At 38.6% G+C, this 27,028-nt stretch overlaps 1 protein-coding gene across 7 annotated transcripts in view; it reads left to right on the top strand.

Annotated features, from left to right (window-relative positions):
* Positions 1-27,028, top strand: part of dock10 (dedicator of cytokinesis 10) — a 76,147-nt gene that overhangs the window by 32,058 nt on the left and 17,061 nt on the right. For 6 of the 7 annotated variants that reach the window (XM_074680085.1, XM_074680082.1, XM_074680080.1 and 3 more), the window contains exons 2-31: positions 3,561-3,680; positions 7,200-7,289; positions 7,960-8,042; positions 12,150-12,222; positions 12,514-12,651; positions 12,859-12,993; positions 14,005-14,191; positions 15,148-15,236; positions 15,751-15,834; positions 15,936-16,094; positions 16,336-16,584; positions 16,660-16,782; positions 17,424-17,506; positions 17,644-17,766; positions 17,849-17,928; positions 18,022-18,209; positions 18,415-18,480; positions 18,572-18,664; positions 18,764-18,887; positions 19,003-19,124; positions 19,295-19,378; positions 20,806-20,898; positions 21,078-21,196; positions 21,618-21,687; positions 23,878-23,991; positions 24,156-24,227; positions 24,377-24,523; positions 25,635-25,718; positions 25,814-25,910; positions 26,060-26,092. In XM_074680085.1, coding sequence (XP_074536186.1) covers positions 3,561-3,680; positions 7,200-7,289; positions 7,960-8,042; positions 12,150-12,222; positions 12,514-12,651; positions 12,859-12,993; positions 14,005-14,191; positions 15,148-15,236; positions 15,751-15,834; positions 15,936-16,094; positions 16,336-16,584; positions 16,660-16,782; positions 17,424-17,506; positions 17,644-17,766; positions 17,849-17,928; positions 18,022-18,209; positions 18,415-18,480; positions 18,572-18,664; positions 18,764-18,887; positions 19,003-19,124; positions 19,295-19,378; positions 20,806-20,898; positions 21,078-21,196; positions 21,618-21,687; positions 23,878-23,991; positions 24,156-24,227; positions 24,377-24,523; positions 25,635-25,718; positions 25,814-25,910; positions 26,060-26,092 — 3,322 coding nt within the window. The remainder of the gene's footprint in view (positions 1-3,560; positions 3,681-7,199; positions 7,290-7,959; positions 8,043-12,149; positions 12,223-12,513; positions 12,652-12,858; positions 12,994-14,004; positions 14,192-15,147; positions 15,237-15,750; positions 15,835-15,935; positions 16,095-16,335; positions 16,585-16,659; positions 16,783-17,423; positions 17,507-17,643; positions 17,767-17,848; positions 17,929-18,021; positions 18,210-18,414; positions 18,481-18,571; positions 18,665-18,763; positions 18,888-19,002; positions 19,125-19,294; positions 19,379-20,805; positions 20,899-21,077; positions 21,197-21,617; positions 21,688-23,877; positions 23,992-24,155; positions 24,228-24,376; positions 24,524-25,634; positions 25,719-25,813; positions 25,911-26,059; positions 26,093-27,028) is intronic. The other variant, XM_074680081.1, reaches the window with a different exon arrangement.

The following is a 27,028-nucleotide window of genomic DNA, read 5'->3' as shown; positions in this document are numbered from 1 at the left end:
TGAGCTCACACTTTGTTCATTCTGATGAAAAATAAAATATTCCCACACTGGGACTGTGGCAGGCGGCTTAAGAACCGTATCTTTTGTGCCATCACTCATATTAGCGTGTGTTTCCTCCTTACCCCTCAGGACGCTCACTTCAGCTCTCTCCGTGTGTATGCGCGAGCAGCCCTGTCTTCACCCCAAAGATCGCATTTTTGACAGATGCTCACTCCGCTATAAATCTGCTAAATCGGCTATAGAACCTATGCACCTGATGTTAGGAAAGATAGACGTTGTGAGCCATCTTCTCATTCAGCCTCTTTGGTGGAAAGAGAGGAGGAAAACAAACATGCATGGACGTGTCAGTTTATCGAGGCTGGCAAACTTACCGAGGACGTTTTTATTTATCGTTCAGTTAATTGATTTATTGATTATCGTGACAGGCCTAGCTATCGGCCAAAATTTTTATATCTGTGCATCCCTAATAGAATGGAATAGAACAGAATATAATAGAATGGAATAGAATAGAATAGAATATACTTAACTTATCGCTGAGGAGAAATTCAGGAATAGCGTGATTTATAATAATGTAAGTTTTAACAACGAAAATAGGAAGAAAAAGCAGCCTTAAGGTTGTATACATTTTGCCTCAAACATAAACCGTTCATCACTAAAAGAACTTTCAATAGTGCTTTGTGCTATGTGTTGGGAGATGAAAAGGTTTGTTTCCTCTTCTGCTGATTTCTATTCTGCTCTGAGGTTACCATCGGGGGGAAGTGAGCGTCTCTCTGTACAGGCAAAACTTTTGTTTATCAAACTTTTTTTCAAATGTATTTATTTGATTCAATTGAAACTTGCAGCAGTGAATGCATCATTGAGTTTTTTTTTTTTTATTCACTCTGGTTTTTATTATCTGTTACACATCCCCCCTGAGACAGGTGTGAGAAAGGCCAGCTTTTGAACAGGAAGTTGATAGTTTGCATGTTCGTGTATGTGTGTTGTGAGGTGTATCTGTGTGTGTGTGTTGTTGATAAGCAGATACAGGGCTGAGGGTTAAACTGAGAGTGTGTGTGTGTGGTTATGATAGTGTTAAACAGACGAGGCGGTTGTGCTTCGAGTGTGTTTCTAAGTTTAATCATGTAGGCTGCTTTCAGCTGTTAAATTTGTTCGTTTACATCATGTTTACCTGGTAAAAAGTAAACGTCCTGGAAAATATGATGTGTAGAATTTAACACCCTCGATTGGTTGGTTTCCCACCTGATGGGGATTTTCTGTCTGTGTCTATTTGTGTGTGTGTGTGCTGAAGTGAGTGTGTGTGTGTATTGGACATCAAACATCAACTTCCTCTACATCCACGTGTGCTAACACACACTCACAAAGCCACTCAGTGTCACTTCTGTTTCTGTTAGAGCACGTGTGCGACGTGGGGTTTGTTTGGAGCACTTTTGAATTACCTTGAACATTTTGTTAAACACAGAAAGCTGATGTTTTGCTTTTTGATTTCTGTATACCTTTAATTCTTCTCGGGATGAGCTTCAGGAGTAAAATCACCTTCAGGAAGAGACTAAAGAGCAAACGAGTGCGATCAGATTTCGCCCGGCTGAGTATTGTACGTATATTTGTACCTCTTCCGTTTGAGTTGTCTGGTCAAGTTACATGTATGGTGTTGTACTCTCTAACTCTTCTCTATTGATTGTCACATGGCTTTAGTTCACTGATAGTGGCTTAAACATGTTTAAGCTTTTACAGCTGTCATGTTAACAGATGAGAGCTTATGGTCTTCATACAGTAATGGGTGTGTAGTGATATCTTTGCTTTACTCAAGGTTTGACGATTTCTCTGTTTTGCCTTATTGAACCAGAATCCGTAAAATCTAATTCTGTGTGTTTCGTGCTCCACAACCAGCAAACACTGTATTACTTCATTAGGGGAATGCCACACCTGCTTCTTCAATGTTTTTGCTGACGTCACATAGGTCAGAGCAGAGTCATGGTGAATATATGGAAACCCCAAACATCATCTCATTAGCTGCTCCCTCCTTTTATTATTGTACTCTGTCTTGCCATCTATATGCTAGAAAATGTAATGATTGCTCAAGTTTTTAAATTTCTGTCCTCGAAATGTCAGATATTATTGAAACAAATTTATATTACGATTAATGTCTCTCTAGCAATATATATATATATATATATATATATATATATATATATATATATATATATATATATATATATATATATATATATATATAAAATCAAGAGAAAAAATACAACTTACAACTTAAACTTTTCATTAAACTTTTAAATTTTTCATCTTGACAACTAATCATCCATATGAACTAGGTCAAGCTGAGCCTCTAAATGAAAAGTCAGTATACATTACTGCTTTAAAGGGTTAACTGAAAAGGACCAAGGAAAAAAAAACTTGGAAGTGCATGTGATTACATTGTAGACCTGTATCAACATAAAATGCATGGTGGCACATGAAAGGTAGCAGTGTTGCATTGATGGGGGGCTGCTCTTATACATGAAGTAGATCACCTCTGTTACTTTCTGCTGTTTCCCTCTTGGTTGTGTGCCAGCATGCCTGTTTTGACTGTTTGTGTAGCTGCGGTGGGTAAGAGCTCTGGTCTGCACTGTGTGCATGTGAACTAAAACCAGAGATCATTACTTCCTCACCACAGCTTGCTTCAGCGCTCACTTTGCTGCTGTCTCTCATGCTGCTGCCTCAGTGACAACTCAACATGCCATTTTTCACTCTGCATTTTTTGTGTGTAATTCATTGACAAGTTACATAATCTCTCAACAACTTGTTGAATGTCTTTAATTTAAAAAAGGGAAATACATTATGGAATGGATTGTTTGTCAGCAATGCCTCAGTGTTTTACAGCGTCTGCATCAGTGGTTTATGCACTAGAGGTGTCTAAATGAGGTGTGAAGGACAGAGTGAGAACAGAAATCCACTTTTAGAAAAAACCCACGAGTGTTTGAGGTTTTCAAATGTCAGTAGATGTAAGCCTTGTCAGCTTTTGTTTATTTCCAAACCATCCACTCGACTATGATCTGGTTTAATAAAGAATTATCATCTGTTGGTAAAGTTAGATGTTACTATGGCTCTGTGGGGACTGTCTCATCACTGTTGCTAACTCAGACTTCCTCTTGGGTGATTTTAGGTCCAAATGAGGTCATGGTAAAACACTGGAATTAGATCTGTCATGGTTACTGTTGTAAAAAAGTTATTCATACAATGATAATACCGATAAGCATCATTTCCACCTTAATTTGCTAAGGTCAAATGATCTTTAGGAAGGGCTGAATGTAGTTGAAAATGTTAAAAAATGGTGCCAATATGATACCCAGTTGACAATTTGTTGTCTGACAAAAAATAACTTTGTGAATGAAGTCTTTGTTTGCACTAAATATGTAATTTATACTCACATTAGTCATAGTAAACTTGTAGTACTTCACAATTTGTTTCAATACTTTGTGCATCATATTATTTAAACGTCTCATTGTATCTTATTTCGTTTTATATCAGTATATTAACACACTGATGAATTTCTCTGTTTCCATTTGCAGCAGGAGAAGCCGAAGTTGATTGACCCTCTCGACTATGAGACAGTCATCTCTGAACTGGGGGACGAGCTGAAGGAAGACCCGCTCAGAGACCTGCTTCTGTTTCCTGACAATGATTTTTCAGTAAGTGTGTGTGTGTGTGTGTGTGTGTGTGTGTGTGTGTGTGTCTGTGTGTGTGTCTGTGTGTGTGTGTCTGTGTGGATCTATCCACCTTTACTTTTTACTAGGGCTGTCATTTTAACACGTTAATTACATTAATTAATTACACTGCAAATTAAGGTGTTATAAAAATTAACCCAGATTAATCTGGATCCCAAACCCGCGGGGCGTTCAAAGACAAAGTTTCTGGCATTTACAAACCGTTTGTCCTACTTGGAAAAAGTGGTGATGTCAGCAACATGCTTTAAACCGGGGGGGGGGGGATTTTGGGGGGACTGCCGTCCACATCTTGTTTATTCACACGTCCTTTTTGAAAATCTGCAGAAAATCAACCGTTTACTCAATTCTGTGAAAAAAAAAATACTTCTACACTCTTTACTGCATTAAACAAGCCCTGAATGATCAATATTTGTCCTGTATTTAAATCTAAAGAATTCTTTGAAAATTTGCTTCCATCTTTCTGGTGTCATGTTTCAGCTTGGGGCTGCTCTGCACCAATGAGCAACAGTTTGTGTGTTCAGAGCATGTTAAACTGAAAATACTTAACTTTTCTTTGATACAAGACTTGAAAAAAGTGTTTTGTACATAGTCCCTCACAGTTTTTAGCCTGGATCTCCTGACCTCATAGAAGTATAGAAGTTCTTATTGCAGTGAAAATTGAGTCCACATCGAGTAAAAATGTGACAGAAGCAAAAACTGTCCTAAAAATCAAATCAGCTTATCTTAGGTGCAGGACTGTGTAGATTTTTGTAAAGATTGAACCATAACACTTTTTTCATGTGTTCCTTATGCATCAGGGTACCTAAAAATGTGTTGTATATATTCCCACCTTATCTTTAAATGTTTTTGAATGTCTTTGTCCTGGAATGTCCTGGAATTGAAATTCTTTATTTTGGGACCTAACGCAGATATGAGATTAAAATGCGATTAATTAGATTAATTAATTACAAATCCTGTAATTAATTACATTAAATTTTTTAATCCCCTGACAGCACTACTTTTTACACTGGTGTCCTGTCATATCCAGTGTCACACTGATCTACTATCATGAACTACAAATAACTTGAACTTGCCTGCATTGAACTATACAGTAAAGCTACAAGAAAACCAGGTGAAGGGAAATAGGGAAAAACACACGGCAGCAAAAAAATGTTAAGATATTCAGTCATCTGTCTCCCATTGATGTCAACAAGAAGTAAACTTTACATTTGTGACAGTGTTAACAGTAAATTAACTGTGATAAAATTATTGTATGGTTCTGTGTCCTGCCTGATTAACCCGACTGAAATGCTATACAATGGGGTGAACCTGGTGCTACAGTAATCTTATTGATTAAAATAAGTTTAGCTATTGGCATGTTAAAGCAATGGTTACTTTGGCATAACAACAGTTAAGCTGCAAAGGGTTCATAGTATGTAGACAGGGTGAAGGTAAATAATTACATGGTGCTTTCTCTTGTTTTCTTTCAAAGAGACAAAGTACTTCTTTACCAGGACAGGTGGGCAGGTGCTGGGTTTCATTTATCTTGACTACACTGAAGATTAGTGATTTGAATAGTCTGCCATAAAGTTCCCCCACATCTGTCATCACATTAGAGCAAAGTAAAGTGCATTGCTTTTGGTAAGCTTGTCTTCTTCGAGAATAGACAAGAAATCAGCACCAAACTCCTAAGTATACCGCAAAAGTTTGCAAACAAGTTAATAAAACAGTGTTGAAACAAATTTGAAAATGGTAGCTAGCTAACCTGTTTTCATACCATCATCAGTCCATTATTTCCTCACTCACTGTGTACTGTTCGCACATAAGTAACTTTTGATTTGGGACATAAGCTAGATTCATTGGACAGTCATTTTTTTGCAACAAAAAGTGTCAGTTAGTAGACACATGGCTGTGCCTCTTTTGGCTGCTTCTATGAAATCTTTAAAACAGTAGTGCTGGTTTCACAACAGGGAGTGAGACACTTAAAAAATAGTTGATTGACCTGGATTAATTCAGCATTTAATAGTGACATATTGTTGGTAGTCATACAATATGGGAAAAATGTTCTCTTCTCCTGCTTGACGTACTTCACTTTAATCATGCATGTTTAGCATCAGGGCCTTTTCATTACAGTCAACTATTAATTCTCCCTGGCTCCCCTCGGCTCTTTGTTTATTATTGCTTTCATGACTGAGCTAATGTGTTTCTGCAGATGCACATCCACTGAACATTAAATAACCTAATAGCTTTTTGTTGTAGAATAAACATTTACTTGTAGAGCCTGGAGTTGCTGCTTTAATGCATGATCCTGCTGGTTTCCAGCTCTGTCTGGCCTCAACACAGTCTCCTCTGATTTTCTTTGTCTCTGCAGCCCACAGTCAATTTCCATAATTGTAAGTGAAAGTGGCTTGGCAGGGTCTTGCTTATGCACAAAAGGCATTTACTAGATTTGCTTCATTGCCAGCTGGTGTGTGAGCTCAGCACTCAAGCCAGCTGATTGGGATGTTTAAATCAAAGTCTGTCTGTATTCCATTCAAAGATCTTTAGTGCCTTATTGTTCTCATTTATTTGCTGTTCAAGCACTTTAAGAAAATATTTATGTGGTTTAGGCAACAGGACTGATTATTATAATAGTAGGTCTAAACCCTAAAAAGTTAAACACATAATTTTACTAGAGTTGTTTGGCCTGACATTAACCAGGTAAAAAATAGCTTCAAAAAAATAAACAGTGCAATAAGTGGTTTTAAAAACTCCATTATAGAAACTAGTGTGACGTCACTTAGACCCATTGCTCTCATAGGTATTAGGCAGGAAGGATTGCTTTCACCAAATGTGAATGGCACAGGCTATCCTTGTTTAGCATGCTAGCATTTTTATTCAAGTCCCTGTAAGAACTTTGTGTGTGTTTATATGTATATATATATATATATATATATATATATATATATATATATATATATATATATATATATATATATATATATATATATATATATATATATATAAAAATATATATTTAAACAATGCCTGATTGTAACCAATGATTTAAAATGATATTTCTTAGTTTCTCGTTCAACTTGTCCAGGCCGGGAATTACTTACAGTACATAAAAGTCCCTATGACAACAGCGCACCAGCTGACCAAGATCAGCAGAGAGAAGAGGGAGCCGTGTTTTTCTCTACTGAAAACGATTACTTGGATTATTCTGAAGTTATGTCTTACACTGAAGCTAAACTGTCAAAAAGAAAAAGGACAGAAGAGCAGAAGAAAGCTAAACATGATGGTACCTGGTTAAGCAGAGTAACATGGCTCTCGGGGCCTTACATTTTATGTCTTGCTTTCAGTTTAGCAACCAAATAGTGTCCTAAAACTAAAGTCAAATGTTGCTCTCTGCTGTTTTTGTACTCAAGGTGAGGTGACTCACTTCCTCTGAAGTGTTAAAAAAGATACTGTGTTTTTAATTTCCTGTCACGTTAAAGGAGCCTTCTCCTTTTTTTCTTCCAGGTATCCACTGTGCCTCAGGAGAGTAGGACTCTCAAGTCAACTGTTCCAGAGGGGGCAGAACTACAGGCTGAATGTCTGCTGGTCAGACAGGTGAGCATTACTATACTACTATTAAATGTGTGAGTATGAATCTCTCTATGTTTGTGTGTGCAAGGTGAGTGTTAGCCACTGTGGTTTGGAGGGAAAAGGTTTCAGTTGGTGGTGGTTTCTTTTGTTGCTTCAGGATACTCTAGACCATCCTAATATCTGTGACACTGTGATAAACCAGAAGTATGTCGTTTGTGTTGGCAACAGCCATCAGGTTTCCACTCAGGGAAGAGTGGAGGAAATAATGTCCAAGTAGAGGGTGATGGTCTAACAAGTTTGTTAGCACTGTATATGTATGTGTTCAAGCCATGCAGTACTGTCTGATATTATAGGCAATATGTTCGATTTGTTTTACATTATTTATAAAAGATAAAGATATTTAAAGAAAAGAGAGTTATAGAAAACCTGAGGGAACCTCCTTGAGACGGATAAGAGATTTAATTTAATGCCAAGATGTCTCCACGTGTTCAGTCAGTGGGAACAGTGTTTAAATTTAATTCTTTGTAATTTAAATAACCTCATGATGAATCCCACCTTGTACATTACCAACTAGGCCTCAGGGGAGTCAGTGACTCTCTTCACTGCCTACAGACAACCGCCCCAGGTACAATTTTAGAAAAGGAGAGGCACCCATTTTAAAATTTTAATATTTAACCACAACCTTCTCTTCCAGGCCTGTAAGTATTACACCTCTGAGCTGAATGTGGTCCAGTTCAAGTATGACGACTATGCTGGAGACTACCGTCTGCTGCCCAGGTAACATTATCCTAAATCTTTCTTTACTTTTTTTTCTGTAAATGTTAAATACTCCCTTATCTTTATACAAAACACACTCTGCCCACAGATGCTTAGCTTAGCTTAGCTTTGCATACGGAAAAAACTGCCATTTGTGGAAGGACAGCTTCTTGGTTGGGTAGAGACTGTGTCTAATAACTGAACATATAGCAAGTGGGGCTATGTCACCAACTGGTTTATCTTATTTAAGCCTTGTGTTTAGCATTAATTTTGGTGGCCATCTTTGTTGAAGCAATAGTTATTTCATGTATTTTTTTTCTGCTGTTTGTAATTTTGAGATCATTTCTTCATAACTTTTTTCTTTTGGGAACTTGGCACCTTTCTCTAACTCATTCTTGTTCTAAAATGTTAAAACCAGTGACTTTCATTCAGATTTGCATACCTGTATTCTTATTCTCCCATCTAGTGTCTCTTCACTGGTATTTAGATCTTTGAGATCTTGGTATCTTTAGATGTTTTATCAAACTGTGATAATCCCAAAAATGGAAAATGAGTTGCAGAAAAGCCCTCTTCTGGGCAGGTATCAAAGCTCAGCCACCAATTCTTTTTGGTAGAAGTTTTTCCAGTATTTCCTCCGTCTTACTATTCTAGCACTTATATTCAAGCGAATTCAGCTTCTACAGCTGTGTTTTTTCATCTATATTTTTTTTTAAGTACAGTGAAATAAAACTTAAAGGGAACCCTGCGTGTTAGCACCTGTTGGTCTTAATAAGTTGTTTCTCTGTTCTACCAAAATTCACTGGTAGTGACACGTGAAACATCCCAGTTTCTTCAAAAAACGTCACTACCATTTTAGACATATGGAGGTCGCCATTTTTCTTGGTGAAGAGCGTTCTGAGACGATAACGTCAAAAGGTTCATGAGATAAAGCCAGTGTTGCCAATTTAAGCAACTTGATCATTACATGTAGCAACTTATAGACCCCTTCCAGTGACTTTTTTTCCTCAAAAAGCGATAACCATTGTTTCACAGCAACAGAACAGCCAAAACCGCAAACACTGATCCAGTAGCATGTCTCACAAGAGCAAGGCTGAAGGCACATATTTTAGTACAAAACTCAACCAGAGTCAAAGACCAAACCAAACCTTAGCCCTAGCTGACAACCCTGTTATTACAGGCCATGGGCGCAACCCCTTGGAAGTTAGATAGAGAAGATCCGGTTGTATAGGCTAGCTGCTTCTTGTTTGACCTTAGCTGCATTTCACACACTTAACACCCAGTATCTTCAGTCAACCCCCGCTTATTAGCTATCATTAGCAGTTCACGGCCACATTCTGCCACACAAAACATCGAAAAAAACTTTCAATGGACTATGCTACTCACTCATTGACGAGTCTGGTCCACATAAATTGGTGAATCCCGCTGCAACCGCTGTTCATCCTCGTCTTTAACGTCCAGCTTTAGCCTCCCCGTGGAAAAAAAAAGCGTCCTCTGGTTCATCCAAAGTTAAGTGTTGTCCTCCATTTTTTGATAGTTTAGTGCTGTCCTTTTGTTGTTTATCCCTCCATCAGATGAAGTCGTCTTCACTTCTGTTAGCCTGAATTGCTTTGCGCCTGCCAAGCTCCTTCTTCCTGTCTATGACATGAATATTCAATTAGCCATGTGCTGCCTTCGTAGCTCGCTAACTCCATGGAAAGTACGGTAACGTAAGCTTAGTATATTAGAGCCATGTCCTTCCAGATCTCTCATACATAGTTTTTTTTTTTTTACAGTGGTTAACAAAATAAGTATGTTTCTGTTGATTCTTCCGACCGGTCTCATTCAGACGTATGCTGGTTATTGGGCTTTTTCTACCACATTAATGGCGGCGGTCAACTCCCGGGGTTCCTCGGTATTCGTCTGTCGCAGTTTCCCAATTCAGGAACACAGCTTGTATTATTCTCCCTGTACGTGAGCTTGGGTTCTCATTGAGAAGGCTAAACGAAAGACATTGTGAGAAAGACTCATTGGATGGCGACAGGACCGAAGCAGCAACAGCCGATAAGCGTCAACGCAGAGGCACCGTTCACCCAGAATGACCTTATTACCCAGAATGCATTACAACCAAACAACAATGGCTGCCATGGGCGAAATTAATTAATTGAAATTAAAAAAAAAAAAAAACTAAGCTACCTGTAACATTTTGAGGATTGCATTTAAGCTTGTATAAATGTTTATCAAACATTTATATCCACTAGTCACGTAAGTTGGGGTTAGATTTATTTGACTTACTAACTTGATTTATGAGGGAATCTTTTTTTTCCCCTCACAATCAGCCAGTCAGTATACAAAGTCTTGCTGGCATTGGGTATCACCACAATTTGTTACGCTAAAATAGTAAGTGAATAACAAAAACAAGATGGTGGTTGGTGTTAATGAAAACTGAGATGATTCTTTTCCCACCAATGTTCAGAAATGTCACTCAGTCATCAGACATCTATTTATTCAGTCAGTCAGTCAGTCATGTATTTAAATCAGGCTGTCAGTCAGTTGAGTGGTGTTTTGTTAGTCCCAGTGAGGCTGATCCAGAGCAGCTCTACAGTTACTGCCCTGAACCACAGGAATGTCACTCTTTGGTCTCTTGGGTATCCACTGTATTCTTTCAGTCAGTTCACATGACCTCTGACAACCAGGATTAACTTTAAAGCTGAAACATGAGTTGAAGCACAATTATACAAACCTCACTTGTCTCCTTACAGATGTCGAATCAGCATTAAACAGAACCACAGTGTTACAGTCTTTTCTTTTACAGCTCTGGAGCTAACTACAGCAAGCTAGCAATCTGTTAAGTTTGGTAAATGAGTCATGCAGGGAGAGGATCAAGATCCAGTCTTTGGTATTTTTTTGACTTGAGTTTTTAAAAAAACAAAGAAACAAGGTTTAAGGGTAGCAGCACAGAGAAATATCTGGAGGAAGGTAAAACCAACAATATCTGGCATAAGTTGAGCACTTAGGGAAATATACGCACAGGAAGCACGGCTGAAGAAACAAATTGGTTAAAAACAAACAAAAAGAGGAAGGAGAGGACTAAACTTAGAAACAAGGGACAAGACCGATCAGAAAAGTCATTACAGCAAGCCAGGGCTGGGAAAGACAAAGATAGAAAGAAAAAAAGAAAGATTCAGCTTAGTAGAAAAAAACAACTGGACAATAAAATGAATAAGCCTAATATACAGCTAACCAGCTCGCTGGTCTTTTCACAGCTAACAAGCAAGCTAATGTTCCTACAGCGAACAAGATAGCAGGTTGGGTTGGCTTATTTTTAGCTAGAATTTTGAATTTATTTAATCTAACAGCTAAAAGGAGAAAAGAAATGCTGAGTGCAGATGACAGCAGCAAAAAGTTGTGACTTGGAGTCAAACTAGCAAACAAAGTATTTGTCTATCTGTCTAGCTAACTATTTTTCTGACAACTCACAAGCTTGCTGGTATGTATTGGACTTAAAATATAGAAAATGATGTTAAAGCAATCAAGCTAATAAGTGTTTATGCAGCTAAAAATGTAGCCTGTGCTTCAACTGATAACAAGCTTTTAGGGTTTAAAGCTAATAGGTGAGCTTAACATGGGCTTTCCTATGAACTGGTGGGGAAATACACCACAGTACAATAGAGAAACAGTGTTGTTCGTGTGTGGTCATTACCAATTTGACTGAATGGAGTTATATTCCTCTCTTCAGGCCAGTATTTGCATTCTCAGTGGCCAGCCAGCGATCACCAAAATTTTCCAAACATAGCCCTTGGCCATATTTTTTCAGGCAGCCTTTTACAACTCTGTGACTTTTAGCAGCAGGGTGGTTCCAGTGTTTTCCTCTACAGACTGCAGCCAAGCTGTCTGTAGCTTAGAGCACACACACAAAAGCATTTTATCCCAGTAGCTCAGACACAAAGACGGTCAGCCTGTGAAATCAGTGGAGTGAGATTGGAGGAGGACTACTATTGTTGACTCCTGACGGAGAACGATGGAGCACAGTCAGCCACCCACAGACACCGAGAGGACTAATTAAATTCCTGAAATTATTTTCTCTTTCCATCCCTATATTTTATTACCGGACTCACATGTATACCCTCCTCTCCCTTCCTCTCCTTATAGGAAGCTGTACAAAGCAGAAAAGTTGCCATCCCATTCTTTTGAGATTGACTATGAGGACATGGACAAGGATGAGGTCAGTAATGACCATCTTCTGACAAATGCTTCTACAGTGAATGCATTACATGCTGGACACTTCCTGAGGCTCATGTTCTAATTAGTTTATCTTAGCCTCAAAGCTGTTAGAATATACTTTACAAGGGCAGTTAGCTCATCAAAGGTAAACAAGTCATTTTTATAAACATAATTTTACTGACATCTTTCTGTAGAGTCTTGGTAAAGTCCTCTCTTCTGTATTGATCATTTGTTCCATTTCAGGGGGAATGGAAAACTAATGCATCAATAACTGACTGTTTGTGCTCTACAGGATACCACCTCACTGTCCTCATCCAAAGGAGGTGGTGGAGGAGGTGGGGGAGGAGGGGGAGGAATTGGTGTGTTTCGGTCGGGCTGGCTCTACAAAGGGAACTTCAACAGCACCGTCAACAATAGCATCACTGTTAGGGTGAGGAAATGTCTGATGCTCTCCCTCTTCTTACACAAATTCACTCTGATCTTCAGATCTGTCCTTTTACAGTTAAAATATAATGCCTGGCCACATATATTTGAATAACAATCACCTGCTGTTAGTGTGTAGTGTGTAGCACTGGGTTGCCTGTAATGGTGTGTTGAACCTAGAATGATGAATTTATTCCTCCTTTTATCTGTGCAGTCATTCAAGAGGAGATACTTCCAGCTCACCCAGCTCACAGATAACTCCTATATCATGAACTTCTACAAAGATGAAAAGATCTCTAAGGAGCCCAAAGGGTGCATCTTTCTGGACTCGTGCACTGGGGTTGTGCAGGTGAGTTTTAATGCACTCAATATAAGCAGTGCACACAATATATCTTAAATATGGACTTCTGAGGTCAGGAAAAACAAAAAAAAGGCTTTAAGTCAGAAAATGACACACCATGAAAAAAATTGGGAGCTTTTTGAAATAAAACCTTGAAATTTTCCTTAGTAAACAAACTTAGAGCAGAAAGTAAAGAGAATTGAAAAGACATTTTACTCCAACTGTAAGTTTTATGAGAATAGTTCTAAAGTTGTGATGCTGCACTTGGTGCATCAAGATATTACATTCCCAGGTCAAGGTACGGTTTTATGTCTTAAAGGGCTTATTTAACTTCGCAAGTTACTGTTAAAGCCACTGGGATGTCCTAGATATTATTTCTCTGCATTATGCATAAAGACAGGGTTGTTTAGTTCCACTTAGAGAACATAATTGCATGTTCGTAATGCACTGGATGAGGGTTTGGTAGTTGTGGCTTCCTTTCTCTTTTTACAACCACAATGATATCCATTGCGGTTTTTAAGAACTATTATGCTTTTACTGTCTGCTATTTAAAAATATGCATATACAGTCATGTATTTATCTTCATAATAGTCATATAAATCTGTCCATCAAGAGTTACTGTGGGACCGTAGAGCTTCAAAACTTTCCGAGGGACGTATGCAAGTTAAGCAAAGCTTCAAAGTTCAGTTTAATAGGGATTGATGTATAAAAAAAACAATTGATATTCTGTTAAGTAGATTTTGATACAAAACAACTATGCATGTTGTATTTGGGTTCAAAATGATATATACTTTTAGCATTGTTTAGTCTGTTAAGTATATAAAAGCAATATTTGGGACGAAGGTTTCTTTATCAGTTAGACAAATGGAAATTCGGCTCAACAAAACTCTGCCTGTCATTCAGAACCTTCAAAAACTTCAACAAAGTCAGATTTTCCTTAAAAGTGAACCAAGTTTGGGTTTTGTTGGGTGTGGGGTAGCCACATAATCTTCTCCCACCCTTTCATCCATCTCCCTGCAGAATAACCGCCTGAGGAAACATGCCTTTGAGCTGAAGATGAACGAGGTTACGTACTTTGTGCTAGCTGCGGAGAGTGAACAGGACATGGAAGATTGGATCAGCACGTTGACTCGCATCTTACAGATTAGTCCCCATGAAGGTCCAGCTCCTGATCGCAAAAGTCTGGACCTCACAGACCATCGGCAGGGTAAGACCATAGACTGTACAATTAAGACTGGTTCTGTTTTTGGAATTACAGTAAAACCGTGTTTACCTATGAAATCTTAAAAGGAATGAAAAATATTTGGAATGAGCAAAAGAAACTGAGAGAAAGGGGTAATTTGGAGGTGAAATTGGTATTTAAAGAGAGACAAGGAGGATATTTGAGAATAATTTCAAGACATTTAAATCATGGTACTCTCAAGAGAGGAGCAGTTTTATACTCAGTGTCAGCACAAACTTTTCTCTCTCAGTCTGACTCGCTCTAGAGAATTCTTTGCCGAACCCTCAACGGGGAATTCTACCCTTTTGGGGCTTAATCCATAACATCACAATCAGGAAACGAGTCGAGACACTAACCAGGGACTCCACCTTTGTTTAATGCATCCTACTTTTTATTTATGAAACTCAATAAAAATCTTAATCCCTTGGTACCAGCTGTGCCAGATCTTGGCCACTGGACTACAGTCTTTAACATAACACACCCTGATGGAGCTTTGAGACTTGGCTCAGTGAAAAGTGGTGGAGTGATGATGTAATAGCCTGGGCCATCATGGCTCTGTGGTCTGTTAGCATGCCTCTAAATCAGGCTGCAAGCAGCATGTGGTGACCTACCGTTAATGAGCCATTTTGTTCAGTGTGGCCTTTGGGAAGAATTGCTCAAGGCATATGAAGGTTATATTTCTGCAGGAGCTCGACAACATTATTGCCCATAAATACCGCGGATGGAGTCATATTTTATTCTGGGATGACTGTATGTTAACTGATGCTGGTTGGTGCTTATTTAGTGTTCTATTGAACCCATTTCAGGAAATGTTATATGGGCTCTAACTCACATCAGAAATGGAGTAGTTAGATAAACTTTCCAGGTTACTCATTTTGTGAAGGAACCACTTATTCATAGCTACCTCTAATGACCTCTGATTATTTTTGTTTTCTTTCCAGATGTGTTTGACTTGTCGTTGAGTGACTGCTGTTTGCAGGAAAATGATGAAACGACTGCAGAAAATGGCATCAATCCAGAGCTTGCAAAGGTTTGCTGGGCTGTACCATCTTTGTTAATAAAACAAAATATAAGCATGCAGCTACTCCATCACATTTGTAACTATTGTTTATGTGCAAAAATGATTTATGCATGTATAGCACACTTGTCAGTGTCTTTTTAAGAACATCCTATAGAGTTTTTCACAACTATAAGTGTTTCGTCACAATATTTGACATGAGATACTTTCTTGATGACACAAAACACTTTGCTGCTGCTGATATAATAATAATCCACAGTTGATAATGTGAGTCACAAAAACATTAAGTTTCTAAAGTAAAAGAAGGACAACAATGTGATTACTACTAAGTTAAGCCTGTACTGATTTTGAAAATATTTGTTGTACCATTAAATGAGGAAAGACACGTATCTAATACTTTTATTTAAGTCTCCAGCTCTAACAGAGTCCCTCCTGTTTGGAAGCACAAGAAGTGGTGGACTATCCTTTAACTCAAACTCTTAAAATTCACATAGAGTGCATTGTTATGTCATCTTTTCTGTTCCAGTATATCTCAGAGACAGACGAAGGAATTCGCTCAGTTAGAAGAGAAGAGAGATTGAATCTGTTCTCCCTGGACCCTGACACTCCTGTATGTATGGGTCCCATAAGGATTAGCTTTTAAACACACAAATGTACACTGTGTTTTTTTCTGTTTGCTGAGTTAAAAACATTTTTTTTTATCAACCACAGGTTCTGAGGAGCCCAAAGAATGAACATTCGTCAGTTGAAAACGGAGCTGTGCGTCCGTTTGAGGAGAAACTGGGCAGAAGGTTCATGATCACCTGCCGATCACTCAACTTCATGCTGCAGGGCTGCATCAACGAGAGTGAAACTGGACCAGTTACGAATGTGAGGATCTGAAAGACTCTACTTTTACACTTTGAGCTAGCTATTCAAACATGCCTACAAAATGACTTTTTAAAAAAATATTTTTGGTGAAAATTGGAAAGAAATAGAATTCAAACCTTTGATGCCAACTTTACTTTTACATCAAAAGCAATAGAAAAAAGAAATTCATGGTATTCTCCAAAATGCTTGTTAGATAGCTTATAAACAGAGGAGGTTGACTGAGCTAAATCTGCTTTTCTAGATTGAACCCTTCTTTGTGTCGCTGGCTCTGATGGATATCCGAGAAGGAAGAAAAGTGTCTGCAGACTTCCATGTAGACCTGAACCATGAGGCGGTGCGTCAGATGCTCGGAGGCTGCAGTAATGGGACTGGTCTTCTTGGGTCAGGGGTTGGGGGTCAAGAAAATGGCTTGTGCTCTCCTGCTGAGAAGAAACCAGGAGACTGTTACCTCAGCCTGGACCTGGATCACTGGCTTCACTTTCCCAAGCAGGTACAAAAAAGACTTGTTTTAGAGATGTCAGCCTAGGGTGAGTGCTTTCCTCCTCTAACAAGCTCTTCCATGCAGGCTATCTTCTCCGTGACGAACCCTCACACAGATATAGTGATGGTGGCAAGAGTGGAAAAAGTGCTGATGGGAAACATTGCCTGTGGAACAGAACCTTATATCAAGAACACAGACTCCAGCAAGGTCAGACCTTCTTTTTTTCGCCATATTTGGTCATTTTAACACACATTTTTGCACGAAAAGTGCTCACATTACTCACGTTTCTTTCCCTTTGATTGACCAATGAAGCTAAACCCCTTACAGCATCTTATCTTTTTAGGCAAGCTGAAAAAATGTCCCATTATCATTGTTGTTTTGGATAATATTGTGATGGAAACAGCCTAATCTACTCAAACAGTTAAAAGCATGACATTTACAAAATGGTTTTCCTGTACAGCCAGAGTTTATCTTCATCACTAAATGCCAGTTAGATCAGTTGTTTGTTAATTAGGTTGTTTTTTTCCGAAATCCTTTCCAAGACGTTTCCTGGCTTCCCCACTGGCAGTCTTCCATGTAGTCCTTGTTGAAAAGGCTAAATGAATCAGCAGACATCCAACCTGCTGCTAGAATTACTGTTACAGACAACCTCTGATTCAGTCTGTCACTCTGTCAACTTGAATCTACGGCTTAGCATGTCTGCTTGGATTTAGAAATATGAGTTGCAGCGTCATGCTAACAAGACTTTCCATCCGTTTACCCCTATGTGTGTGTGTGTGTGTGTGTGTGTGTGTGTGTGTGTGTGTGTGTGTGTGTGTGTGTGTGTGTGTGTGTGTGTGTGTCTTCAGACTGTACAGAAGATTTTAAAATCCAACAAGCAGTTCTGCAGTAAGCTGGGAAAGTACCGTATGCCGTTTGCCTGGTCTGTCAGGTCAGTGATGCTGTTTTCACTGTCTAAACAAACGCAATTCACACACACTTGTAATGTCACTGTCTTAACATCTTCAGAATGTTTCTATAAGTTTCTTCTTCTACCTACACCCTGATGTGTTTTTCTGTATTTCACAGGCCAGTGTTTAAGGACAACCATGGGGCGCTGGACAGAGAGTCTCGTTTCTCTCCTCTCTTCAAACAGGAGACCAACAAGATCTCCACTGATGACCTGGTTAAGCTCATATCAGAGTACAGAAGGTAGGATAGGTCACTTCAGCTGCTATATGGCAAATTTTCTTTTCCCAAAATGTTTCATTATTTTACTTTCTTGCATGTGCAGGGCTGAAAAAAACAGCAAACTGCAGACTATTCCTGGGGCGCTGGACATCGCTGTGGACTACGTTCCAATGGAGCATCCCAGTGTGTCCACGTTTGTCTAAGCAGTATCCATTCATTGACATTCTTCTCTTTTATCATGTCATGTGTTGGAACTCTTCTCCTGTTTGCTTTCAGATTGTGTTACCTCCTCTTACATACCAGTGAAGCCCTTTGAGGAGCTGAGCAAACACCAGCCAACTGTGGAGGTGGAGGAGTTTGTCCAGGATACCACCAAGTTCACCCAGCCACACCGTGTCTACACAAACCACATCTATGTCTACCCTAAACATCTCAAATATGACAGCCAGAAAAGCTTTGCCAAGGTGCAGAATCTAGCAGTAGAGACACATTTAAAAAGAAAACCACAAAGTTTTTTTTTTGTCATAAAAAGCCTGTTTGAGGCTTTGAAACAGATGCAGCAACACTGGCATCACAACTGCATGCAGCATGCCTTGTGTTTTTGTAGCCATTCTCCATCTCTTTTAATTGTTGCCATCATTAATGTTACAATGCTCCTCTTGTTCCCAGGCTCGTAACATCGCAGTCTATGTGGAGTTTCGCAGCTCAGACGAAGAAGTTGCCAAACCTTTAAAGGTAAAAAACATGCAAATGAGATTTTTGGTATATAGTTAAACGCTAATAAAATAAAGCTGCTGAACTTAACTTAACTATTTATTTTTTTTAGTGCATCTACGGCAAAGCAGGAGGTCCAGTCTTCACCACATCAGCCTGTGCCACAGTCTTGCACCACTCCCAGAACCCTGACTTCTATGATGAGGTAAAGCAAAAAAATGGAGGTTGAGCATTGGGTTTGTACATGCTGAAAAATAATTAATATAACGATAACTTACAAACCTGTGTGCCCCTGTGTCTGCAGGTAAAGATTGAGCTCCCTACTCAGCTTCATGAAAAGCACCACCTTCTGTTCTCCTTTTACCACGTCACCTGTGACATCAACGCCAAGACAAACTCTAAGAGGAAAGAAACCCTGGAGACACCGGGTAGGTTTCGCTGTAAATCTGAGGCTGTAAGTTAGTGACACATTTAGATTTGTACTGGTCATGTGAGTGTTTTTCTTTAGGAATGTGTTATTCATTTCAATGTTTTTCTTATTAGTGGGCTATTCCTGGCTGCCTCTCCTCAAAGAGGGCCGCCTGGTATCTCAGGAGTTCAGTGTCCCTGTCTCCTGTAACCTGCCACCTGGATACCTGGCCATAAAGGAAGCAGGCAACACAAAGGTGAGAAGGAGGAATGAAAGGAGAGAGGGGATGAGACTTAATCATTAAAAACTGTGATGAATAATGGAAAGATTCATTTCCGAGAGAAGAGGGGAAAAGTGTTAAAGAATGTGATCACAGTCAATGGTTTGGACATGGATCGATGGACTCTTTCTTGCTCTAATTCACAGAGTGGAGCGGATGTGAAGTGGGTTGATGGAGGAAAACCTATTTTTAAAGTGTCCACCAATGTTGTCTCCACAGTTTACACTCAGGTGAGTAAGACCATCAACTGGATTACTGCAGTCTCCTCTCACTCACTGCAAAAACTGAAATCTTATCAAGTGTTTTTGTCTTATTTTCAGTAGAAAATTCCTTTTTGGACTCAATATGAGCCAAATTCACATAACCAATCCAGAAAAATGTCTTGTTTAAAGTTATTTAAGGACAAAAATGAGGTCTGAATTGCTCGTAACCAGTAAAAAAAAATCTGCCAATGGAACAAGAGAAAAGTTACTTGTATTAAGTCATTGTTCTAGTCTCAAGGAAATTTTCAAGCAATTTTGTCTTGTTCCATTCGCAGATTTTTTTACTGGTTACAAGCGATTCAAACCTCATTTTTGTACTCTGATGACTTGAAACAAGACATTTTTCTGGACTGATAAGTTGAAAGTGGCTCATATCGAGTATAATAAGACAATTTTACTTAAAAAAAGACAAAAAACACTTGACAAGATATCAGTTTTTTGCAGTGCTCACATAGTTTTCAACCAGCTTACTACTGGAGTTGTTCAAGGTTTGCCCCAGTATATGCTCAGATAGGCCTTCGAAAACCAGCTGGAAAGAAGGCATGATGGTGCTCAAAGCTTCAAAAGTATTTCTATCTCTGTACGGTTTTATCAGCCATTTTTATTTTCAATTTAGCTTTCTCCAGCAGGCCATGAATGTGCTCTGCAGATAGGAGAGGGGCAGAGTTATAGGCAGAATGGAGGTAAATGGACCTCAAATGCCAATTAGATGTACTTTAACAAATTATACAGTGGTCAGAAGTATTAACAAATGCAATTTGAGCAAAAATATGTTCGCTATTGCTATCAGCTGATGGTTAAAGTGTCCCACTTCCTCCTGTGTTGGATGGGATGACACATGAAACAAGGACTTTTTTGTCAGTGATGGATGTTTAAGGGGAAAGGCGATCTCACTTTGTTGCTGTTGCTGTTATATAAATGACAAAACCCTCTGCTGTTGTTCTTTTGAAATACTTCAAGAAAATTTATATTTGTTATTTAATGCCCTGTTTACATATTGAGGCAGGTGAAGTTGATGCTCATGCTGTATGTTTCTTTCTTGAACTCGCTTTACTGAATTGCAAGTCTTAAAAAATCAAGATTTATGAGTTTTGATTGTCAGGGATAGCTATAAACAAACAGATGGTTACATAAACAGAGGGACTGAGTGCTAAACAGACATCAGTAAATCAGCTGCTTAAAAGTTGAGCTGTTGGAGATAAACTTAAGAAAAGTATGATTGAGAAAAAAATGGATGAAAGAATATAGACATTAAAAATGATTCTAACAGTGACAATGATAACAGCAATAATGATTTAACTAAAGGACTAACTTTCACCTAAAAGGACCTGGTCCACTAATTCTTACTGCAGATGCTTTCTGCTGTTTTTAATGGATGCTTCTTTCCTTGCCAGGACCCCCACCTGAACCGATTCTTCCAGCAGTGCCAGAAGAGAGAGCTGGACCTCTTGCAACCTCCTACCTCTAACTTCCTCAACTGCCTGAAGGTCAGAGGAAAGACTCTATTACTTCAATTTTCGTTTATTGGGAACAGGGCATTGACTGCTACATCCACTCTGGAATGTTTTGGAACCAACATCAAGTGTTAATTTTCTTCTCTTCTTTGTGGTTTTTATGTTTCTTGTTTATTCCCATGCTCTTATGGCTTTGTTCCGTCCTTCCTCAGGGTCTCCTCAGTATGGAGAGGATCCCAGTGATCATTCGATTTCTACCAGTGCTCTTCAACCAGCTGTTCAAGGTCCTGACCCAGAATGACAACGATGAGGTCACTACTGCCACCACCAGGTAGATATCAGTACTCCTCAGGAAGTGGAGTTACATCTGGGTTAGTGGGCTAGCATGTGTGTGAGTGGGGTAAACTGACTAATGCAAAAACAGGACGCAGGAGACCAAATAGGCTTTTACTCAACTGTTTCAACAACACACCATTTTTCATTATGACTGTATTTTGGATTTTATTTTAGTGTTTTTTTTTTGGGGTGGGTTATGCATTTATACTGCATTTCATGTTGTTCATTTTGAGTAGAGTTTTTAGTAGATAAATTAAAAGGTTTAATTTTGATACTTTTACAGTCTCTGTTTCAAAGATGGTTTTTGTTCCCTATTTCTAAGAAGCTCTGTGTTAAAAATGCTCGACATAGCATGTGGTCACAAGCTCATAAAGCACATGAGAATAAAATATTTTTTCTGATGCCTTTATCTGCAGAGTGCTGGTCCACATTGTTGCAAAGTGCCATGAAGAAAACCTGGTTCACTATCTGCACTCCTATATCAAGGTACCTACAAAGACTTGTGCTTGCAGTACACTGTGAAACCAAGTGTGCATAATGAGAGCTCAAAAGGTCTCGTGATCGTTTTGAAAGCTGTTATTTTCAGATAGCTCTGTTTGCGAGTGTTTGTGTGTGTGTGTTTGCACCAGTGGTAGAGTAGTATACATAGAGCAGTGTGCTAAGAGTAATGTGCAAACACACACAGAAGCAGTAAGAGAAGAAGGAGCGAGGATGAATAAAGACTGATTAAGTTGGAGGCAAACAGGGACATTCAGGGTGCTCAATCAGAAACACAGGGCGTGTTTGTTTAGAGAGGAAGAGCTGGAGAAAAACCTCAAGGCCTGCTTCACGTTGGCCACAGTGAAGGGAAAGTGCAGCTCTGGAAGAGGCAGTGGCAGAGACAAATGATGGAAGGCAAGAGAGGATAGGAAGAGGAAGGCTAATGGAACGGTGGGTTGCCATGGTAACAGATTGGCATGGTGCTCTGTTTAAACTGCTGAGTGTGTGATCCCGCAAGCGTGTGTACAATCATGAGGAAGGCAAGGATTAATTCAGCGTAGCTATAGCAGCAGGAGCTAGCACATTTATACTATCCTAACCTCACTTGAGCTTTGAATATTTAATTCACTTTTGAATAGAATAGAATATTCTTCTCTGCTGAAGAAGCTCAGTCCTGGACCCTGTGGAGGTGGAGGCTGGCTGAACTGGAGAATGATGGACAAGCTGTCATCATCTCATTTCTTATGGACCTTTTTGCACTTTCTATACACTTTCTGACTTTTGTTTTCTTGATTGCTGCTGTGACTTCAATTTCATTATACTTGTTACAATGACAATAAAGTTCTATTCTATTCTATTCTATTCTATTCTATTCTATTCTATTCTATTCTTATAGAATAGAATAGAATAGAATAGAATAGAATAGAATAGAATAGAATAGAATAGAATAGAATAGAATAGAATAGTTCTTTATTGTTCACCAAAGTGGAAAATTGGCTTTAGCTCACCAGTTCAAGAAACAGACAGCACTAAAATACTAGACACAATATAGTTAAATAAGTTAAATAGTTAAATAAATAAAACAGTATTTAAACACTTCTGCTCATTTTGTGGATTTGTCATTTGGTCATATTTAAGATGGCAGTAGCGTTCGGTATTAAACTTTTTTTTTTTTTAAAAAGACCTTTGGCCAGAGGAACTCTGTAGCGCCTCCTGGACCTCAGAGGCTCAAACTGACAGGACAGAAGATTTAATTATATCCAAATTTTTATCAGCCTCTTTATTTTGACTTCTTTTTTGCTTTTTTGCTTTTGTACTATTATCAATTGTACATACTAGAATTTTAGGCTGGATTTCAGATGGAAACTCTTAAATGATCTGCCAAGACATGGGAAAATGTAACAGACCAACACTTTTTTGGAAATACTATAGAAAAGACTATCAATAAAGCAATACTTTATTCTATTCTATTCTATTCTATTCTATTCTATTGTAGAACTCTCAGTTTCTCTTTTAGAAAACAGCTTGTGAAAATCTGGTGATCAGAACCTGCACAATGGTAGCATCCTAATTTAGGACCACATATCACAACAAAAAGAGCCTACGCAGACATCATATTAAATGTAACTCTATATCACCAACTTTTTTAGGACTGAGGGCTACCCCAAAGGCAATGAGTGGTACAAAGGGCTACTTGTCTGTTTGAAACTTTCAAAACAAAATTGCTTAGATCACTTTTTAATAACAATAATAGTAGTAATAGTAATAGGGGTAGTAGTAGTAGTAGTAGTAGTAGTAGTAGTAGTAGTAGTAGTGGAAGTAATCCTTTGTGAAGAGACTGCTCACATGTCAGTTTTAAAGCAAGGCAAGGTATGTTTATTTATATGGCACATTTCAGCAAGGCAAGTCAAAGTGCTTTTTAGTTTTTCCCCAATTATTATGAATGATTTACACAACAATAGTGATAAAAAGCATATTTAAATATTTGGAAGGAGCTTTGTTGTGAGCAGTGGTGTTTTTCTTAACATGCCTTGTGGGCATCTTAAGTGGTTTTTGTGGGCGCCTAGGTGCTCGCAGGCACCACATTGGTGACCCCTGCTCTATATAATACCTTGTGTTATGAATTATATGTATATTGTTTGTATATTATATATACCCCCCACCATGTATCATTTCCCCCTCTGTCCCTCTCTGTAGTATGTGTTCAAATCAGAGGCCCATGGCTTCAGAACAGTTCACGAGGAGCTGGCTAAAGGAATGACCTTTGACCTGAAGAGCAATGAGCAGGCAGCAGTGAGAAATGTCCTGAAGGTTTGTATTAGTCCTCATGACTACTTTTCAGATAAACGTTGTTTTGTGCCTCCAAAGTCTTATAAAAAGAATTTTGATGTTAAGAACCATGTGTGCCCCATGTGTTCAAAGCAGGAGCTGATTAAACAGACTAAGATTGATCTTGCTCTCCCCTCTGGTTTCAGTTCTCCTGGTTCTTCTTTGAGCTGATTGTCAAGTCAATGGCCCAGCATTTGGTTGATTCTGATAAGTTGAAGGTAAAGTAGCTATCTCAACTTTTGTCTCAAGTTTTACATCACTACAAATCATCACATTTATTTTACTTTTTCTATTTGACTCCATTCATTTTCTGTAGTAATACACTCATGGAGGTGGAGCTTTACATTAAGCTCCTGTGTTTCCACAGCTCCCAAGGCCTCAGCGTTTCCCGTCATCGTACCTCAACCGCGTGGAGACGCTGGTGGAGACGGTGTCTGAGCACATCTTCTGGAAAAACAAAGACCTGGGAGAGGAGACTCGCAGTGCCAACTCAGCTGTGGCTGCCTTTGTCAAGGTAAGAGCTAAACCAGGATAATTTTAGAGAAATATGCAGTGGCAGATTACAGTGTAGATTGCAATAGCTGAACGAGGCAGTTTAATGGAAGCAGAGTTGCCATGGTAACAGATGGGCATGGTGCTAAGTTTCTACTGCTTAGTTTGTGGTCCGACAAACCTGTGTACAATCATAGTGAAGGCAGGTTGTGTCAGTGTAACCATAGCTGTGGAAGGTTCTAGATTTATACAAACACAACCTCACACATACTTTAATTTAACTGCCTTTATTGAGTATGTTTCTGTTTTCCTAAAGGAAGCTTTACTAACCTTCTGATACCACTGTAGTAGCTTAACCTTATTCAGCTCAACTGTTTTTTTATTTATCTTTTTCATTATTTTTTTAAAATTTATTTTATAAAACTCTTATTTCAGCCTCTGTTATTTAAGCTACTGTACCTTCATGGCAGCATGCTACACAAATCCCTTACCTTTGATTGGCCAGCCCTCTAGAGGCCTGTAAGGGGCAGAGTTTTAGGCAGACCTTGGTGTTTGAGGCCCCCCCCCCCCCCTACATGTTCTAAACCAGTTTTGAGATTATGCAAGGATGTCATTTCAGCAAGTCTTGTGAAGATCTCGAGAGGGTTTTTTTTTGTTTTTAACACACCATTTTATGTAGCCTATAGACAGGTATAGGGATTTCTACAGCCATTTATGATGGCATCGAGCATATGTCATTTTAGTTTAGAATATGGGGAGCATAAGACCCCCTCTTAAGGTCCCCAGGAGCGTCCCCAGTGGGTTTTCTCAGAACTGGGTAAATAATGATAATAAAAAAAAGTTTTTCTTATTTTTCTTATTTATTGTGCCGACTTTTATGATATGTTAATTGCAAATGCACACACCAGAACATGAGCATTTATTCAAACTGTGTTGTGTGGTAGATTTAGTTATGACAAAAGGACCCAGTAGAGTTTTACAGAAACATCCTGTGCTCTTAGGCTTAGTTTGATCAAAACAAGCTGTGAAAACATTCTGCAACTAAAACCTGTTTCCATTTTCTCCATCTGTGTTTAATGATCTTACTCTCAGTACCGTATAGGTTTTGTCTGAGCTGCTGTCTTTCTTTGCAGCGCTGCTTTACTCTCATGGACAGAGGCTTCACGTTTAAACTGATCAGCAACTACATAAACATGATCACTGCCACAGACAGCAAGGTAAAAGGGAAAAAAAAGTCAAAATTTCCTTCAACACTCCCATTTTATGCAGTGTAAGTAAAGTGTGTGCATATATCTCCCTGTGTGTCTGGTAGGTGCTGTGTGAGCTGAAGTTTGAATTCTTGCGAGAGGTGTGTAACCATGAGCACTACATCCCTCTCAGCCTGCCTTTGCCCTCTGCTCGCATCACAGGTAGGGTTAGAGTCATGTCCTTTGGTTCAGTGAGGCTTTTTAATGTGTTAACAATCATACATCAAGATCCAACCCTCATTTGTCTATTAACAGTCTCTGTCTGTCCCTCTCTCTTTCTGTCACACCCTCTGACTGTTTGTTTATGTCAGACCATGCATCCCCAGAACCTCAAAGTACTCATGGTAAATATCCATTCCTTTTATGTTGAATGTGCGCATATGTCTGCGTGCTAGAAGAGTGATGATAAGCTCAGGGAAAATCGAGTGCTTCATTTGTTCTGTGTAAACTTTTTTCTTTTTTTCCTTTTGAGGGGTGGTGGGGATTTTATAACTTACAATATGATTGAAATGATAATCCACGTTTACACAATTATTGAGACCAAAAGCAGAAGACAAACACACATGAAAACGGAAATGGTGCCATTTCAGTATGGCAGAACAATTTTGGAATATAATCTAATTACAATTTTTTGGACCAATATTGCGGTTGCGATTTAACTTACGTTTTGTTTCTGACTGTTTGCTCTAACTTCAAGTCTTGTAGACGTGTAATATAATTATCATCAATAACCTTAAATCAAATCAGAAAGAAACACAGTACTGCAGTACAACAGGCCTGGTATGAACAAAAATTATGAAGAATATATGAGAATCCCCTCTTTAATGAATCTTACACTTAATAAAGTTCAGAAATGCAAATAAGATCAAATCTCTGACAAAATATCAAATATATAAAAATCTCATTGATGTCTCATCAGGAACAAAACACAAAATAAAGCTATGAAATATATAAATAAAGTTTTGGCTCAACTACTGAAATATGTAAACATGTGTGGATTTCACTCTTTAAATGCAATTTAAAACACTTTTTTTTTAATTGCACCCTTTGCGATTTGAAAATTGCATTCTATTACACTGCGATGTCAGTTTAAATTCAATCAATTGTTCAGCCCTACATTTTAGTCATATTTTCAATTAAGCTGACATATTGTTTGCAGTAATACTCAATGCTGAAAATAATTTCTGAAGTTTAAATGTCTAAATGTAAGAGCTCTATTGCATCCTTGATCCAGTTTTTCAAAGTTAAGTTTAAGCCCTGCTTTTAGTTCAAACAAGTAA

The sequence above is a fragment of the Halichoeres trimaculatus genome, unplaced genomic scaffold (assembly GCF_033239565.1).
Source record: "Halichoeres trimaculatus isolate MK-OKI-2021-1 unplaced genomic scaffold, fHalTri1.1 fHalTri1_scaffold_9, whole genome shotgun sequence".
NCBI classification, from domain to species: domain Eukaryota; kingdom Metazoa; phylum Chordata; class Actinopteri; order Labriformes; family Labridae; genus Halichoeres; species Halichoeres trimaculatus.
The sequence above is the reverse complement of the archived record's forward strand: the minus strand, read 5'-3'. Positions and strand labels throughout refer to the sequence as shown.